General features: G+C 40.6%; 2 protein-coding genes across 4 annotated transcripts in view; both read left to right on the forward strand.

Annotated features, from left to right (window-relative positions):
- mical3a (microtubule associated monooxygenase, calponin and LIM domain containing 3a) overlaps positions 1–3,988 on the forward strand; it is a 42,964-nt gene extending 38,976 nt beyond the window's left edge. For 2 of the 3 annotated variants that reach the window (XM_070906675.1, XM_070906674.1), the window contains 3 exons: positions 2,136–2,235; positions 3,303–3,376; positions 3,491–3,988. In XM_070906675.1, coding sequence (XP_070762776.1) covers positions 2,136–2,235; positions 3,303–3,376; positions 3,491–3,675 — 359 coding nt within the window. In that variant the 3' untranslated portion in view covers positions 3,676–3,988. Of the gene's footprint in view, positions 1–1,058; positions 1,101–2,135; positions 2,236–3,302; positions 3,377–3,490 lie in introns of all 3 variants that reach the window. The other variant, XM_070906673.1, reaches the window with a different exon arrangement.
- Positions 3,989–6,050: 2,062 nt separating this feature from the next.
- ttc38 (tetratricopeptide repeat domain 38) lies at positions 6,051–16,075 on the forward strand. The gene is made up of 14 exons (XM_070907487.1): positions 6,051–6,080; positions 6,479–6,556; positions 6,692–6,773; positions 7,550–7,721; positions 8,703–8,876; positions 11,588–11,663; positions 12,048–12,167; positions 12,307–12,366; positions 12,599–12,637; positions 13,162–13,243; positions 13,656–13,821; positions 14,819–14,978; positions 15,458–15,531; positions 15,903–16,075. Exons 1-14 carry the CDS (start codon positions 6,051–6,053, stop codon positions 15,988–15,990), a joined length of 1,401 nt encoding a protein of 466 aa, XP_070763588.1. The 3' UTR covers positions 15,991–16,075.
- Positions 16,076–16,664: the final 589 nt, after the last annotated feature.

Consider the following 16,664-nt stretch of genomic DNA (forward strand, 5'->3'; position numbering starts at 1 on the left):
ACATGTTGGCTCTTGGTGTTTGTGTTGTTTTGTAAAGGCTAGAAAAAGGCACTGCCATCCAAACTTGGTATAGTGTAGCTCTTACTAGAGCGTAATACACACAGTTTCAACATCACAAGAAATCCAAAGTTTGACAGGTCTATATATTTAATTGGGCGGCTAAAAATTACATGATTGGCCAATCGCCTTAGGTTTAGCAATTGTAGACAGGCAATACACTAAAGAGAGCATCGGAATTCATACTGATGCATATACTGTATGTTGTAGTTGTAATGCAGTTATAATATTTTCATTTAACCACACAAGCATAGTGTCTCAGAAAATGCAGGTGTAGAAAAGATATTAGAAGCTACATCCACTCAAAGGGGAAACTACTCTGCTGTCGTGTGTCTTTTAATCAACAGCATGTGTTCTGTTTTCTGTTTAGCTAAAATTAATCATGAAGCTTTATAGTCCTTTGCAGTGTCCATTGTTGCTCTAGTCTTTGGGAATTCTGCCTCTTCCCCCTTGAATAAATGTTAAAAGTGTCATGTAATGATAAAATGATAATGAAAGCGAGCGGTGAACACCTGAAACGCGGCTAGCTCGCGGGCACGTTTGTGGTTCAAGGAGTGAGAAACTTGCATGGTGTGATTTGTTATAAATATTCAAGTCTCGCACAAAACAAGTCTTAAAAAATTCATGGATCATCTGGTTTGTTCCCGTGTCTAACACCTGTCAGTGGAAATTTTGCCTGAGCTCCTAATCCATGTAAAGAAACATGCTTTTGTGTTTGTGTGCGATCTGGTTTTTTGTTCCTTTTTATTGCTGTTACTGCCTTGTACCGGTGGCTCTTCTGTCCTTTGTGTTCGGAGCCTTGGGCTGAGGGGTGGCGGCGGTGGAACAGGTGTTGAAATAGTTTAGGAGAAAAAAAGAAAACACGCTCATTCGTAGGAACAAGTTTGGAAACTCAGCCATGCTTTTATAATTCCTCCTTTGTCTCCACATGCTGGTTTCCTCTCCAGTGTGAGCAGCACTTCTCCGGCTTTGCCTCTCTCTGTCCCTTGTCTGTTAATTAGCGAAAGCCTGCCCCCGAGACCACAGCCATGCGATTTATGTGTGTACACTGTTTTTCCTTCTCGTTTTGCAAGAACTTCCTCTTCCCCGGCTAAGTATGTCACGCTGCATCGAGGTTTGCCTCCTGGTGTTTCATTGAAATCGCTTGGCTCCACCTGCTGCAGACAGATAAATGAGGAGGATGCTCTTCCTCAGCAGACCTTTTCTGAGCATGCCACATAGACCGAGCTGGGACTGCAGCAGAAGTGCACAGCTGTTCTGCGCTCTGACTGATTGTGCTGATAATGAAAACTACACAACTGCAGTGCATGATGCCAGCAGCAACGAACATGCTTTACCCTGAGGCAGACTTAATAGTGGAGTGTGAACTTGGCAATTGGCCTCAATGATAAGCCATCCTATGAACAGTTGACCTTGTAATTGAATATGCGAAGACCGCAGAATAATTCATGCATTTTTCCTCGATCCTGAAACTTTTCGGCATGAATGGGATCTAAAAAGAATTTTATTTCTGCTCGTGGGTCAATATGTGGGCTGGGGAGGATGAAGAATTTCCATAGGTCCTTGGGTTTATTTGTCTGAAATGTCTAGGCCACTGACTGGTGTGTTTTTTCTCATTACCCACCCACTCTGATAAAAGCTGATAGGAGGAGGTAGTTGCTCCCAAGGAGCAGCTACGTCTGACACAAAATCCAAACTGGGTAACATAAATTCTCAACTTTGCAACAATAGGTATTGTCTGTTTGTGCGTGCGTGCCTGTGTGCCTGTGTGCCTGTGTGTGTGTGTGTGTGTGTGTGTGTGTGTGTGTGTGTGTCTGCGTGTGTCTGCGTGTGTGCAAAAGTCTGCCAAAGTTGAAACCTGTAGCTCCACGCCATCTTCTGTTCGCCATCGTTAAGTATGGCGTGCCTGACCTTGTTGGTGTCGAGTCCGTTATTCCACCTCACCATCCCTCAGCGAGGACATCCTGGCTTGGCTGTCATTGCATTGCCTGTGTCAATCCCTGTCTGTGTGGCATCAGTGTCATCTCCCAGCCATCTGGCTTCTAACTCCCACTCTGTGCTTCCTCCACTCCCCGCAGGCATGGGCAAGAAGGACGATCCCAAGCTAATGCAAGAGTGGTTCAAGCTGGTGCAGGAGAAAAATGCTCTGGTCCGCTATGAGTCAGAACTCATGATATTGTGAGTACATTACTTGACTGTTGAGATAGATAAGTTAATGGATGAACTGATTCATCAAAGGTGCTCTTCATTTCCACGAAGCATAGCTTAGCTGTGTAATATTGGTTGCTATGCCAACTCTTGAAGTAACCAGGCAGCCAGTTGGAAATGTTTTCTGTTTTATTTAATTTTTTATATTCTCATGTAGATACACTTGTATTTATCAAACACTCAGAATATCTGAGTTATGTTATAACCTGTTGTGTTATAACTATCAATGTAGTAGACATGGCTATAAATTGGTCTACTTTCTCAAGACTAATATTCATCACCTTCAGCTGCTCTTTGTCAGGCTGTAGTTAGGCTCAGCTGTGCCTTGAGCTTAGAGCTAATTTTATCTTTATAACATGCATACAGTTAGCTTAGTAATGTGATACTGTCTCACATGCTTTTTTAGCATCACTCTCAAAGTACAGCTGAGGCTGATGAGATGATTGGGTGGTACATTTTAAAGGTATCCTGCCATGAACTCGAGCCGTGGAACATTTGACATGTCGAAGGACCACCAAAGTTATGAAGACTGATTGTGAATTGTTGAGACATTTCTCTCTGAACCAAACGGATTATTGAACGACATTGTCATCCCTAATTGCCTGATGATGTAACACTATTTCATCATTTATGTACATGGCAATTATAACCTGATTCAGAGTATACGGACGATAGAACAATATTGACTTATTACCTCATTGGTTTTATGATTATTATTATTATTATATCATGAATTTCAAAAGTTTGTTAGCCCTTATGAAGTCGTAATCATTTTCAACATAATGATATGATAATAATGATTTGAACTTTATTACATTCTGACAAGTCATTTAATTGACCAGTGTTATCTCATTATCAGTTACTAAAAGTAAAACATTTGACCAAGTATTCATCTTTTTTGGAACAAAGTAATAATTAAAGAGATATCCTGCTTAGATAAATGAAGATACAGCCAAAAAACCCCAGAAATATTGAAAGCTATAATTCATCAGTGAAACAAACTTAGCTTGTCCATCTTTTTTCTTTCTGTCCCCAAGTGCCAGAGAGCTGGAGCTGGAGGACCGACAGAGCCGACTGCAGCAGGAACTCAGGGAGCGAATGGCTGTGGAAGGTGAATGCGGGAGTGGTCATTAACTAACAGCTGGTCCCTTTGGCTCTAAATGTCTATATTTGTATAATCTGCTCTTTCTCTCTTTAACTCCTTGTTTTCCCGGGCCTCCCTCAGACCACCTGAAGACGGAGAAGGAGCTCGCTCAAGAGAAGCAGATCCTGAATGAGATGTTGGAGGTGGTGGAGCAGCGTGATTCCCTGGTGGCCCTCTTGGAGGAGCAGAGGCTTCGGGAGAAGGAGGAGGACAAGGACCTGGAATCTGTCATGCTCTCAAAAGGCTTCAACCTCAACTGGGCTTAAGAAAGAGTGAAATAATTGCTCATCGAGTCCTGGGAAAAGAGTTGACTTGCGATAGGCGGACTCTGCCTCGCATTGGTCATCTTTTGATCAGAATAGTCTGCTGAACACCTGCAGCAGTGAATGTGTAAAGATTCCCCCGACACTCACACAAACACTACGGCTGCCTCTGACTTTGGGGCAGTCTGCAACGTTTACATATCCTCTGCCCAAAGGCAGTCCCTAGTTAATCACTTTGCAGTTTCGCTTGCTCTCTCTCTCTGTGGGTGGAGAGGCGAGTACATTCACAGCTTTATCATCCCAGCCTTGAAGTGGATCCGCTTAAACGGGGAGGGGGGGGGGTCTTTGGGAGAATGTTTAAAGACTTGTTTCATTCTTGATTATCTAAAGGGAAGAATGCAGTGTGGTCCTGCTGATGTAAAGGAATTGTAAAGAATTGTGTTTTTGTGTATAGTTGTTTAGAACAAGTCACATTTTCAATGGAGGGTCGTCTCTTTTCTGAAAAGGACTGCCTCAGAGGTGTGTTTAAATGCTGGAGTGACGTCTCCAGTGTCAAATCTCCAGATTCTCCCTTTCAGCCTGACTGTAGGAGGGACATCCTCTGCTGAAGCTGCCTTTCTATCCAGTGACAAACTGACTTCCGCATCCTAATGAACTACAACGACACCATGAAAGGCTATTTTTCCCCCCTTTTTTCCCCTTGCAGATCGTTTAGTGGGTCAACACTAAGAATCCATTAAATAAGGCCATGTTTTTATGTATTTATTATCTTTGTTTTGCTTTTAACAGATTAGCATTTTTTTTCTTTTTTGTATTCACAGGAGAGTGCCCAGAATCTCATTATCTTGCACTTGTGCATAACTCCCATGCACCCATAAGCCATTGCATGTCAGGAATGAAGGCTGCAGGCAAATAGAAGAACTTAACCTTGTCTTTGATAGCGAGGACATCGAATACTGACTATAAATGAACACTTAAGCATTTCACATGACGCGATAATGATGGGCCTCTCCGTGACATGCCGTTCACTGTATATCACACTGACGGTTAACGTTTACAAAACCTTGTCCATATTAAAGATTGGATGTTTGTTTCCTACTATGGTCAACAGTAGTGAGGTAAACCAGCGTTATAAGGATTTGTCTCGGAAGGAATTGTCTCTTCAAGTTCAGATACGTTTCCTACCATATGTGTTAACATTAGGTTGTTATCATTAATGAAGCCGATTTCACTGTTGTTAATGGATGATCAGCGTAGCTCACATTACTCATTTTGTGCCGCAGGACTGTCTGTGTTGGTGGATATGCTGCAATATCTGAGGAGTACACCACAAGAACTTACACACTACACTACACTTGCATCAGTATACGGCAGTGTTAATACTTTACCCTTGAACAAGATGCCTTTTTCGTTTTCATTCTCTATACTTAAGTTATATTTTATTTTTCTGAGTTTACTTGTTTTGGAGGTAGTCACATCTGTGTATCCCACTGGAACTCGAGATTTTTACTTCAAATACTTTTATCCAGCAGGTCCCCAAACAAACAGATAGATGATTTTAAATGGGGTGCTGAAGAAATGCAAAGTGCTTTATGAGCAACTTGTATCACATAGGAACATTATGGTTTATCCGGTAGGCAGTCAAATCTAATAGCCCTTTTTTGACAACTGTAAAAATCCAGGTGGTCACTGTTTTACAGCACAGAAACACTAGAGGCTATATTTATGACTTGGTATGAGCTGTGAATAAAAAAAAGTTACATAATTTTAAGGGTTGTTGTTTTAGATGGTGTGTCATACGTTTGATTGTATTGATATTTATTAACGTGTGCAAACTGTATTATATGTAAAGAAAATGAATCCTAATTTTTAAACTGTTCTGTTGACACATGACTTGTAATGTAAATGCTTCATGTAGCTAAAATGCATAGGGATGTTGGATGTATGCTGAAAAACGGCAATAAAACAATGCAGTTGTTCTTTTAAATGTTTGTCCACTAAAATCTCACTTTTTAATAATATGGGTTATTATTATGAACAAGTTTTAGCTTATGAACCACAATTGTAAGATAATCATATTTGGCTGCCCCCCCACCCCGCTGTGTGCTAATTAATGAGGGAATTTAATTAAATAAAAGCAGTAAATAAAACCCGCAGTTTACAGCGCGGATTTTGTCCATTCCCCCCACTACCGTCAAAAAAATGTACACATAAAAAGTTTATTGTCGGAAGTACATTTTCCTTCTATACAATATGTATTATACGGGTTTTGTTCATGCACTTATTTTGAAAGCAAGCCGAGTATAGTTAACTTCCGGTCTTTTTTTTTTATTGGTTCACTGTAGAGGTGGAAGTTTGGAGAAGTTGCACTATTAAAAATGACTGCTTCAAGTTTCAGGGACTGCAAGGTTAGTGACTGGGCTTAAGAAAGACGTAGCTACATCAGAAAAAGAAAAAAAAAACATTTTGGCAAAGAATAGCACTGTTTATTTGGTGTGAAATAAACAAAAAGTGGCGACCACGGGATTGATACATGTTGCAGTTATGCTAGCACTGACGGCAAAGTAAAGCGAAGATTTGGCGATGGGTTGGTATTAACAATGCACATTCAGAGTAACATTGAAAACCGCGTGAGTGGGCTGATTCAGCCTTCTACATCTTTACATTGTAGGTTTTGATTTTCTGTCTCCAAGGTGACTTGAAAGGCAGAAATAACCTGCTCGGTGGCAATTTGTGTGTATGAATACAAAATTTAAACTGATTTACAGTAATCATATCTACATGCTATTACTTCTGTCCCTGACAGGCATGGAGGGCAGAGGGTCTCCAATTGTCCACCAGCAGTAATGAGGCTTGCAAACTATATGACGCCATACTCACTCAGGTAGCCTACTTAACACACACACTCTCTCTCTCTCTGTCTCTCTCTCTCTCTCACACACACACACACTGTGTCTACACACTGCTTTACATATCAATGAAATTATAATTTAACATCTCAACTTTGTTCGGCTCCCAGTATGTGAAATGGCGAAATGATGAAACCTTGGGAGGATTTGAAGGATGCATTTCTGCTATCCAGGCAGCTGACCCTAACTTCGGTAAATAGACATGTGGTCAAACATTGCTTATTAATTGTGTTTAACCATGTACCTAACCAGGTAAGTCCTGATGACACATGGAAACTCTCAAAGTACACCTGGCCACGAAACAGCAGCAGAGGGAAAACATATAAAAGGAATAAAAAAATAATGAAGGTAACGGTGCTAATTTTAGCCACTGCAATATAACTTTATTTGAAATGACCTCTATACTTGTAATAAGGAAGAGGTCGGTTCCTCAAAGTGCTTTTGTAGGGAGTGCTAGGGTGACGGGAGCAACAGTCACAAAAGCTTTCTTGTCATCTCTCATGATTTAGGGCCATTCAACAGTGTAAAATTAGGCTAAACATACTGAGTAATCTAAGCACATAAATAGAAGGGAGGGTGATCTGTTAAAGGCGCTCAGCTAAACAAACAGACACTTTCCAAATAGACTTTTTAACAGCAGACAAAAAAAATGTTATTATGTTAGTGATAACATTACTAATGACTACAATCCATATAGGTGAATACACTGTGAGTTACCAGAGAGCCACCTCACCTCAGAGGGCACACAGTGGGGATGAAAACCTTTACGTTAACTTCAACTCTTATTGAACATGAACAGAAATTGAGAGGTTTTGCTTAAGAAGTAAAGGCACTCACTTAAAACTGGCCCTTTTACATATCTGGCTTCCCATCAAAAGGAAGAACATTTACAAACACGTGATTCGTCATGCAAAATTGCAATAACAAAGTCCAGAAGAAGAGACCAGTGTTATCTGCTTTCCCTGTAGTTATGGGCCATGTGATCAGTACGGGGCTGGAGCTGGCGGCAACGACAAGCTCCACCCGTCTGAATGAGCGTCTAGCCAGTGCTGTGAGGCGAACGGTGGAGCTGGCCAACAGCCAGGACATCTCTCCCAGAGAGAGGCTCCATGTCAAGGCCATGGAGCTCTTCTCATGTGGGTAAGATCCAGAGCCAGGTTTCTTGCCACTGGAAATACAGTCAAAACAGAGGGATAAAAAAGACTTTGTTCATACAAGGGCCAGTGGTTACCAAAGAGGTCAAGGTCAAAGTTTTAAAACAATTTAAAACAACCACAGTTGACCAAAGTGCAGGAGAGGAATAAAATACCAAGTAAACATAAAGTAAATAACAAATGAGAATAAACAAATATTATTATTAAGTAATAATATATTTAAGTTTAAAATAAAGTGCCATTCCATAGAAACTAAATACACTTTCAAACTTAAAATAGATAAGCACTTACTACTTACTTTGGGTTGTGGACAGTCCAAAGCTGTCTGTGAATCTTTCTGACAGAAAAACTGAACGGCATATGATTTGATAAGATGATTTGTCTGTCAATCAAACCGATAATGTTCTTAAATGTAAATTCAATTTCAAGGAACTGAAAGGAAAACGTGCTTACGACTGAAAAAAAAAATATGAAGCTGTTTAATAACACCTCCACTGATTTAATGTAACATGCTTTGTAGTGAGAGCTAAAGTGCATTTAGTGAACAGAAGGAGCACCAGATGAAACAGGTTTCCTGTGAAAGAATCTCGACACTAAGGACTGAAGAATGTGTTTTATCTATCAGGCAAGATTCATTTCTCCCTAACTTCCACTGTGTCTCCTCCTCGTGATGTAGTCATGCTTCAGATCCTCAGCATTTGTGTGTCGTATTTTGTCTTCTGTAAATTCCAGTCACAGTCTGGCAAGTAATATTTCTGTTTTATCTGCTGTGTCTTTTTTCCCCATGGTGTAGTGGGATATACTGTGATGTTGGGAAAAACAGGATACCTCTGTTTTTCAAGGGCCTCTAATTCCCTCCATTCAACACAAAGCATATTGACGTCTTTGCCACTCTCATGGTACACTCATTGTGATGTGTGTCCTTCTTTGCTTCACAGTCTTTAACAGTGACTCATGTTTCTTGTAGAAATTTCCCAAAGGCCTGCGATGCATGGGAAGACATTCTGGTCGATCACCCTACTGATATGCTGGCTCTCAAGTTTGCTCATGATGCGTACTTCTACATGGGAGAGCAAACCCAGATGAGGGACTCTGTGGCCAGGGTGCTGCCCCACTGGAAACCACATATGCCTTTGTCCAGGTACAGAAGACAGCACACATTCCAAGAGATAACCTTATAATCATATGAAAACTCATTGACCTCAATGTATTGGCTTAGTTATAGAAGCAATGGGAGTGAAGGGGGGCTTTAAAACACTTCTGCATCAGGCTTTAATACATACAATATGTAACACATAAACTGTATACGTCATCATGATTATTATTTGATACTGAGCATTTTGAAAATGATGGGTGTTTGTACTGTATACACGTGCTGAGTTATAAATACAATGGCACTGAATGGACCTCCATAGGCTTTAATGCATTATATAACTCAAACTGTACATGTCATCACAATGGGCTAATATGTCAGTGTTTCCCATACATAGATGCAAGTCCTTCTCCCCACAGCGTTAAGGCAGCTTCTCACTGCAGATTCAGACCACAGTAACTAATGCCACAGGAGTGTTTATCGCTGCAGATATGCAACAGTACTCGGCCATAGAGAATGCAGAATTTAAACATCTGGTGAAAGGGCTTGAGCTGCAATGTGCCATCAGTGTGCATATATGTCAGTTGTTGTTCCTGCCTTGTATAAACCAGCACAAGCTGCAGTTCAGTAATTATCAACAGGTCAGAGTCTTATGATGGAGCATTACTGACATTTGTGTTATTATTAATTTTTTTTTATTGACAATAGGTCAGTATTTGAGTGTATTAACTGTTTCAGAAAGAATTATGGCCAATGAGTCACTGTTGAATGTTTACATTTTTCAAAATAAATGACATGGCATTTTTTGTTTTCCATGCTGTACCGAAAACACAACAAACCATGACCCCAAAACCGAGGTACCGTTACACCTCTAGTATTGGATGCCTAAAAAAGAATACCTTGTCGTATTTAATGTGTTAATGTTAATGTTACACATGTTATTTTAACTTATAAGGGTACTCTGACTACCGCCGCCATGCCGTCACACATCGCAACACTGAATGGGCCTCCAAAGGTTTTATTGTATTGTATAACTCAAACTGTGCATGTCATCACAATGGGCTAATGTGTACAGTTGATCAGTGTGCAGCATTTTACTATTTTAATGGAGTTTGTACTGTTAAGGTGCTGACTTATTGTATAAATACAATGGGCCTTAATGGGCATCCGTAGGCTAGACATGTCATCATCATGAGCTAATGAAAAAAGAACTACATACAGTAGCTGTGATATAAATACTATGAATGTCTACTGTTTTTATATCTTAATAATTCTATAACTTAAATAAGTATTATTATTATTATGTAACAGTTATCAATAAGCAAAATCATAGCACCCATCAACAAAGAAATACACACAATTTAGTATCATCTCGGGAGAATTTAAACTGTAGGAGGACATACAAAGAAGAGGTGTCTTTTAAAGCAGCTACAATCAATATTTTTACAATAGCAATGTAAATCAAATGACAACATGAAAACAATGTGACTGAGTTTCAGCTCATAGTTTAGCTGTCTGGCCCACATCTTCACCCTTTTGGTTCACTCACTGCTCTCATCGGTTCTTTTTCGGCTGCAGCTGTTTTCAGCAAAAAAGCTCTACAAAAACAACTGCACACCACCTGCTCACACCAAACAGCAGACACAGTTAGCGACTAGCTGGTGAACATCGTGGAGCATTTAGCAGTTAAGGAGACAGATATTTCCCTCAGGAGTTGGTGAAGAGACCAAAAACAGAGCTAAAAAAAGAGTGAATATTGGGCATACATTTGTCAGGTGGTCAGACACACGACTCCAAATGAATGTAAATGTTGGTCCTTAACTGCTGGTTGTGTAAATAACCGTTAATAACACAACACTGACATATAATCAAATATGCAAATTAAATGAAAACACAGGAAACTGCATAAAATGAACAGTATATGTAGCATAAATGTTTTGGTATTTTTTAGTCGTAAGGTGAGCAAAGAAAGGCATGAAAGAAAAATAAGTATGCAAGGAAGTACGCAGTTTATACAAGGATCACACAAGGATGTGCAAACACATCGTGTAGATACTAATGTGCCTGTTTAGTGCAGTTGTGTGGCTAGTTAGCGGGTGGTCGTAAGGAAAGCGGTTCTTACTGAGAAGAGAGAGTCTGTCGGTGTGATTGAACCATACTGTCCTGCAGAGGGTAATTTCTCACACGGGGGTAGCCTCCGCTTTCACCCTGCAATTTTGCGCGCCGTTTGTGGGTGACACCTTGAAGCGTACAAATTCTTGTTTTCTTCCACATATTCCTTCAGCAACACATAGTCAAAGTATATAGATGAGTCAGACCAGACAAAATCCATTTCATATTTTAACATTTAATGGTAAACCTCATGCCTCACAACAGCGATATCTTCAAGCTATGTCTGTATTACGGAGACAAATCCTCAATATGCTGTCACAACATTACCCCAGTGAAAATAAAAGCCTGTATCCCCACATAGCAATAATGTGAAGGCAGTTATCAGCATGATCAAAAGTTGGTGATGGCACAGAAAAGTTGACATCAATGTAATGATCATGTTGACTTTTTTTTAAAGCAAATTGGGGTCACTTCAAATCCCTCTCATTCATGACCCTAAGCTGTCGTTGCTATTGCTCGAGGCATGTTATTCACAAAGCCAGTGTCTTTTACTTTTCATGCTGGATAAATTAAATAGGTGAGATAAAGTTATTTCTGCCTTGTACTTTGTAATGAGAGATGTCTTGTGTGGTTGTTTGTGCCCTCAGCTATCTGAAAGGACTGTATTCCTTTGGTCTCCTGGAGACTCACTTCTATGACCAGGCTGAGAAAGTAGCCATGGAGGTGAGATTTTTCTTCTCCATTATAGTTTGTTTTATACGCTGCTGTCATTATCCTGGCTGCGTGGTACAGGCTGTCTGTCCCTGCGCTGATTGTGTCAGTTCTGTACAGCAGGTAATTTGCTGTCGGAACACCAATAATAAGCAGCTCTCTTCTGTAAGACTCTTCTGGGTCTGAATGCGTAATGCATACAAAGTAGTTGGGACATGGAGGGTCACTTGAAAAAAAGATTGAGGAACATCATAGATGAAACGAAAGATAGTAACTGAGAGTTGAGCATGCCATTATTTTTGAATTGTCATTTTATTCTGGTGTAACAAATACAGCATTTTTTACTGCATCTGTATTGCTTCTCTTTACTTCAAACGGTTAAACTCTCTTCTGCAGGGCCTCGCTCTGACTCCAGATGATGGTTGGGCTGTCCACTCTGTAGCCCATGTTTGTGAGATGAAAGCAGAGGTGGACAAAGGCTTGAAGTTCATGGAGGGAAGAGAGAATGACTGGCAGGTACAACCTTTAGCTTTTTCTGATGAATCTCATCTCAGCAACCTTGTTGATCTGGACAGTTTGTCAGAGTCCCCTGAATTAAATTACAAATTGAAATAGCCCCAGGGAAAATATTTCAAATTGTATTGTTTAATTCCAGGTGTGTGACGTGCTGGCCAGTCATAACTATTGGCACTGGGCTCTATATTTCATCGAGAAGGTAAAGATTATAATGAGTTTTCTCAGTCAAGCGAGTAGTTGGCAGTAGGAGTGTTTGTGGAACTTGTATTTATGATATCCTTTCCCCTGGGTAATTTGAAGTCAGGAGTTGATTATATTTCAAGATTAATTTGTGTTTGCATCTGTGCAACACAGCCTTATCAACCTCGCTTATCTCTCAAGTCTGCCGTTATTCAAATTCATCTTTCTCACCTCCTCCTCCTTCTCCACAGGGGCAATATGAAGCCGCTCTGCAAATCTACGATTCTCAGGTTGGTTTGTGTTGAGAGTTTGTGTCAAAACTTTAATGGTATATCTATCTGAGTACATACATACACACTGAGTCCTTTTCAAGAGCCATGTGTGGGGGGATGCAGACTAAAAGTAATGTGTTGTGCTTGTTGTGAGTCAAGAAGACAAGTGTGAGCAAATGGAAGTCAAATCCATGTGAAGATGAGACCCCCCCCCGCCCCCTCCTTCAGTGTCAACTGCCAAAGCTTTTATTCACTCTAAAAATAGGAGCCACTATTTTAAAGGAAAGCCCTGTGATGTCCTGTACCTTTACAAGAACATTGCATGATGCTACTTACCACTGCTAAAAGTCTGAACACAACAGACATTCTTACATCAAATTAGCTGAAATTCATGAATGTTTAACCCCTCATGTCAGGGGAACCCAGCAAGACAAGCAAAACTTTTATTTCTCTGAAAAATGTCATTGTGTGGGGGCAGTTACATGTTACATCCTTGAGTGTTTAGGTTGAATCATAATAAAAGTTTGTCCCATTTTCCTAAGGTATTCAGACGTTGTAAGGCCACAGGATCCATGTTGGACACTGTAGATGCCAGTTCAATGCTCTGTAGACTGGAAATGGAGGGTAAGATACGGGCTAATAAGGGAATTCACAGGGCATCGTTAGCGATGGCTGCATTAAGGAAATTGGGAAGGGAGTTTTGATCTCCCCGTCCGTCTATCACATACAGTATCAAACTGATCAGAGTTTGATTAAAATTCTGGAAATGATGCGAGTCACTGCACTGTTGGAAATGTTCAGAATTACACTGATTGGCCTGATGTAAGTGCTGCAACATTTGTTAATGTGTTGCTAATGGGCTGAAGGGCGACTGCAATGTCTAATTTGAGACAATTTAAAATAGTCTTAAGTGAAACTGCTAATGAGGTGAGATAATCTCAGTTATCATACCTCATTAATCTGAAACTGAAGGTATAATTTGCAGAACCTTTACCCATATTTGTTACTATATTCATTGTGTTGGTGCATGTGTCAGGTGTGTGCGTGAAGGACCGCTGGCGAGAGCTGCTCCAGGTGACGCAGCCTCACACCGATGATCACGTGACCTTGTTTAACGACCTCCACTTCCTGATGGTGTCGCTGGGAGCTAAAGAGAGCGGGACTTCTCAGCGTCTGCTGGAGGGCCTCCAGGAATTGGCTAAGTAAGTTCTGCACCATTTCTTCTCTTCACTGCACACCTCACCACTCTGTCAGCCTTACATAAGAGCCACACAAGCCTTATGTAAAGCTGAGACAGAAACCAGGCTGAGCGTAGGACGGCGAGATAAAGAGCGGATGCAGTCAGAAAGAGAAGACCAGGGTCTTCCCTCTGCAGCAGATGTACCAGCAGCTGCTGCCTCTGTGGAGTTTTGTGGTTATAATGTGTTCTGGCATCCCCAACCATGGACAGCCTGTGCTCTCCATTTAGACTGCCCACAACCCACAGAAAAGCTGCCATTTAAAACCAGTTCTTTAATTGTCTTGTTTTTTAGTGTTACATAATATAATGCAAGTCACAAGAGTTTGGGAATAATGCGCCTTCGGGGGGTGGGGGGACACTCTGTGTCTTACTTCTTCTCCTCAACAAGGCTCTACTTTGAACTCAGGCGAGCCATGAGGGCATATTTGAGCTTTGCATTTATTTCATTCCTTTACTTTTATTACCTTGTTTTGGAAGGATTGCACAGTTTTACATAATCCATATTTTGCCATAATGACATTTTACATACTTCCTGTTACAGTTGCAGGCCGTGACTCTAAGCATTAGCTAAGCCTCACAACGGTATGGAATCCTCTGCCTTACAGTGAAGTGAATCCCACTTAAACTGATGTTTATGTCTTTCACAGTTCAGTAGAGTGAAGTTACCTATAAAACCTTACCTTTATCTCACTTATTGTTTGAAAAGCAGGTTGTGAACGTCCTGTTTATTTAAACAGTTTTCTGTTTGTTGAAAATCCCTATAATTAAGGGATGAATTTAATAAATATGAAACATGTTGCTTTATCTCTTTTCCTCATTGGTGAAACAGTTACTTGAGCAGTATAGATAAAACATATTAAGTAATAAACAGAATAAACATTATATGCTTGCCATTCCTTCCAGCTGTACCAATGAAAATATTTTGTTTGTTGTAAACCGCTCCTTTCCTTACATCACAGAGAGCCTGGGGACAATCAGCAACATCAGCAGGCTGGGACTATTGGTTTACCAATGTGTCAGGCCATGATGGACTACGACCAGGGCAACTACAGTCGAGTTGTGGACCTACTGTACCCTTTACGCTACCGCATGGCAAATATAGGTGGCAGTGATGCACAGGTGAGGTCCACAGACATGGGTAACTGTGGCAAACTCAAAGCAAACAAGAAACATGAAACAAAATCAAGTCCAAGCCAAACTCCAGTTCTCTTTGACTCATTTGAAAAGCGTACAGCCTGGCTTTACTTTCTTTGGATACCATTGATCATTCTGTATTTTGTTTTCTTTAGTGTAACAGAAATCCCTGTTGTTGTGAAACAGGCAAGAGTTGAAGAACGCTCTGCATAAGAGCTAAAGCCTTTCAGTCCATGAACACACTACATAGTGTGAGAATGTGGAGCACAGTGCTACAACGTATGAATAATGAATCTCAGTGATGGATGCTGATGGCATTTTATGTTCTTTGTGTTCAGAAAAACTGTTCCCCAAGGTGCAACAGTGTACATGCATACAGTATAAGACAAAAGTGCAGAAAAAACTATATACAGTGTTGGAGCAGGTCTATTTTTACTAATGGGTTTGTCCACTGTTGTTTACAGAGGGATGTCTTCAATCAACTGCTTATTCATGCGGCCATGAAATCAGAGAGTAAGCACCACCAGAAACTGGGAAGGTAATGCACAACAGGGATCTCTGGCCAAACTGAAAGCTGTACTCTTTTCTAATTTCAGTGCTGTGCATCTTTGCCATCCATGTTTTACAGTGTGTGAAAATCTGTTGAGAGATTGTGGGAGAAAAAAAGAAAGATCTCATCTTTCATCATGATACCGTATGGTTGCTGTCGGGGCTGCTGTCCACTCGAGTTGTCTTTAGTTGCTGTCTTTCCATGTGCACATAAAACACAAGCTGTATGCTCCCATTATGTAACAGACATCCCCTATCTGTACACCATGTCATATTTTCATTATTGATCAAGTTAGCCTCTCAGCTTGCACTCTGTCTGAATCTGTGTTCATCACTTTGTGCTGGGCTGAATTCCTGCAGATGTCTTCTGGCGGAGCGCAATGCCGTGAGGCCAAACTCCCCCCTGACTGATCGTCTGATGCAGAGAGCCCTGGCTCTTCACGACTAGGCTGACTGTAAGGTGTGCAGAGCAGTTCCCATGCAAAAAACATCAAAGCAACACCATAACCTGATGTGCTGCTGTTTGGCTTTGGGAGACTCCTTTACAAACCGGCGGGCACTGTTGTCAAGACATCTGAAACTTTTTATGCAGCACTCTTTTAAATGTAGAGCTCAGTGCCCTTTTAGATTGCTGACCTGTTAAGCTTTGTAAGTGGACATATTTGCACATTTCTCAAGATTATGAGCTAATATTAACCACAGGTTGCCAATGCATGATAAATAGTGTAAGAATAATACATAATCACATGCTTAATATGAGTTGATTAATTTAGCTTATAAAACTGACGTCTTTAATCAATACAGAGCAGTGCAACTTTCTTCTTTGGAATTTTATTAGCAAACATCACATTTAAATATAAATTCTTTTCAGAAATAAAATCTGCATGTCAGGAGCAATACAAAAATCATGTTCAAAACCAATAAATATACACTTTCACTTTGCATGTGATGACTTTTTGAGTAACACAATGAAGTGCACCACACTTTTTATGCCGGTAGACAACAGCACGTTTAGAATAAGAAGTAGTGAAACAGTAGCAGTAAAAAATATGTCCTTGCACATGTCGGAGGAGCTGATCGGAGTACTGTACGTTCTTTTTCTTCCTCTGTCTCGACCCGCTC

This window comes from Enoplosus armatus, chromosome 6, assembly GCF_043641665.1.
Source record: "Enoplosus armatus isolate fEnoArm2 chromosome 6, fEnoArm2.hap1, whole genome shotgun sequence".
Lineage (NCBI taxonomy): Eukaryota > Metazoa > Chordata > Actinopteri > Centrarchiformes > Enoplosidae > Enoplosus > Enoplosus armatus.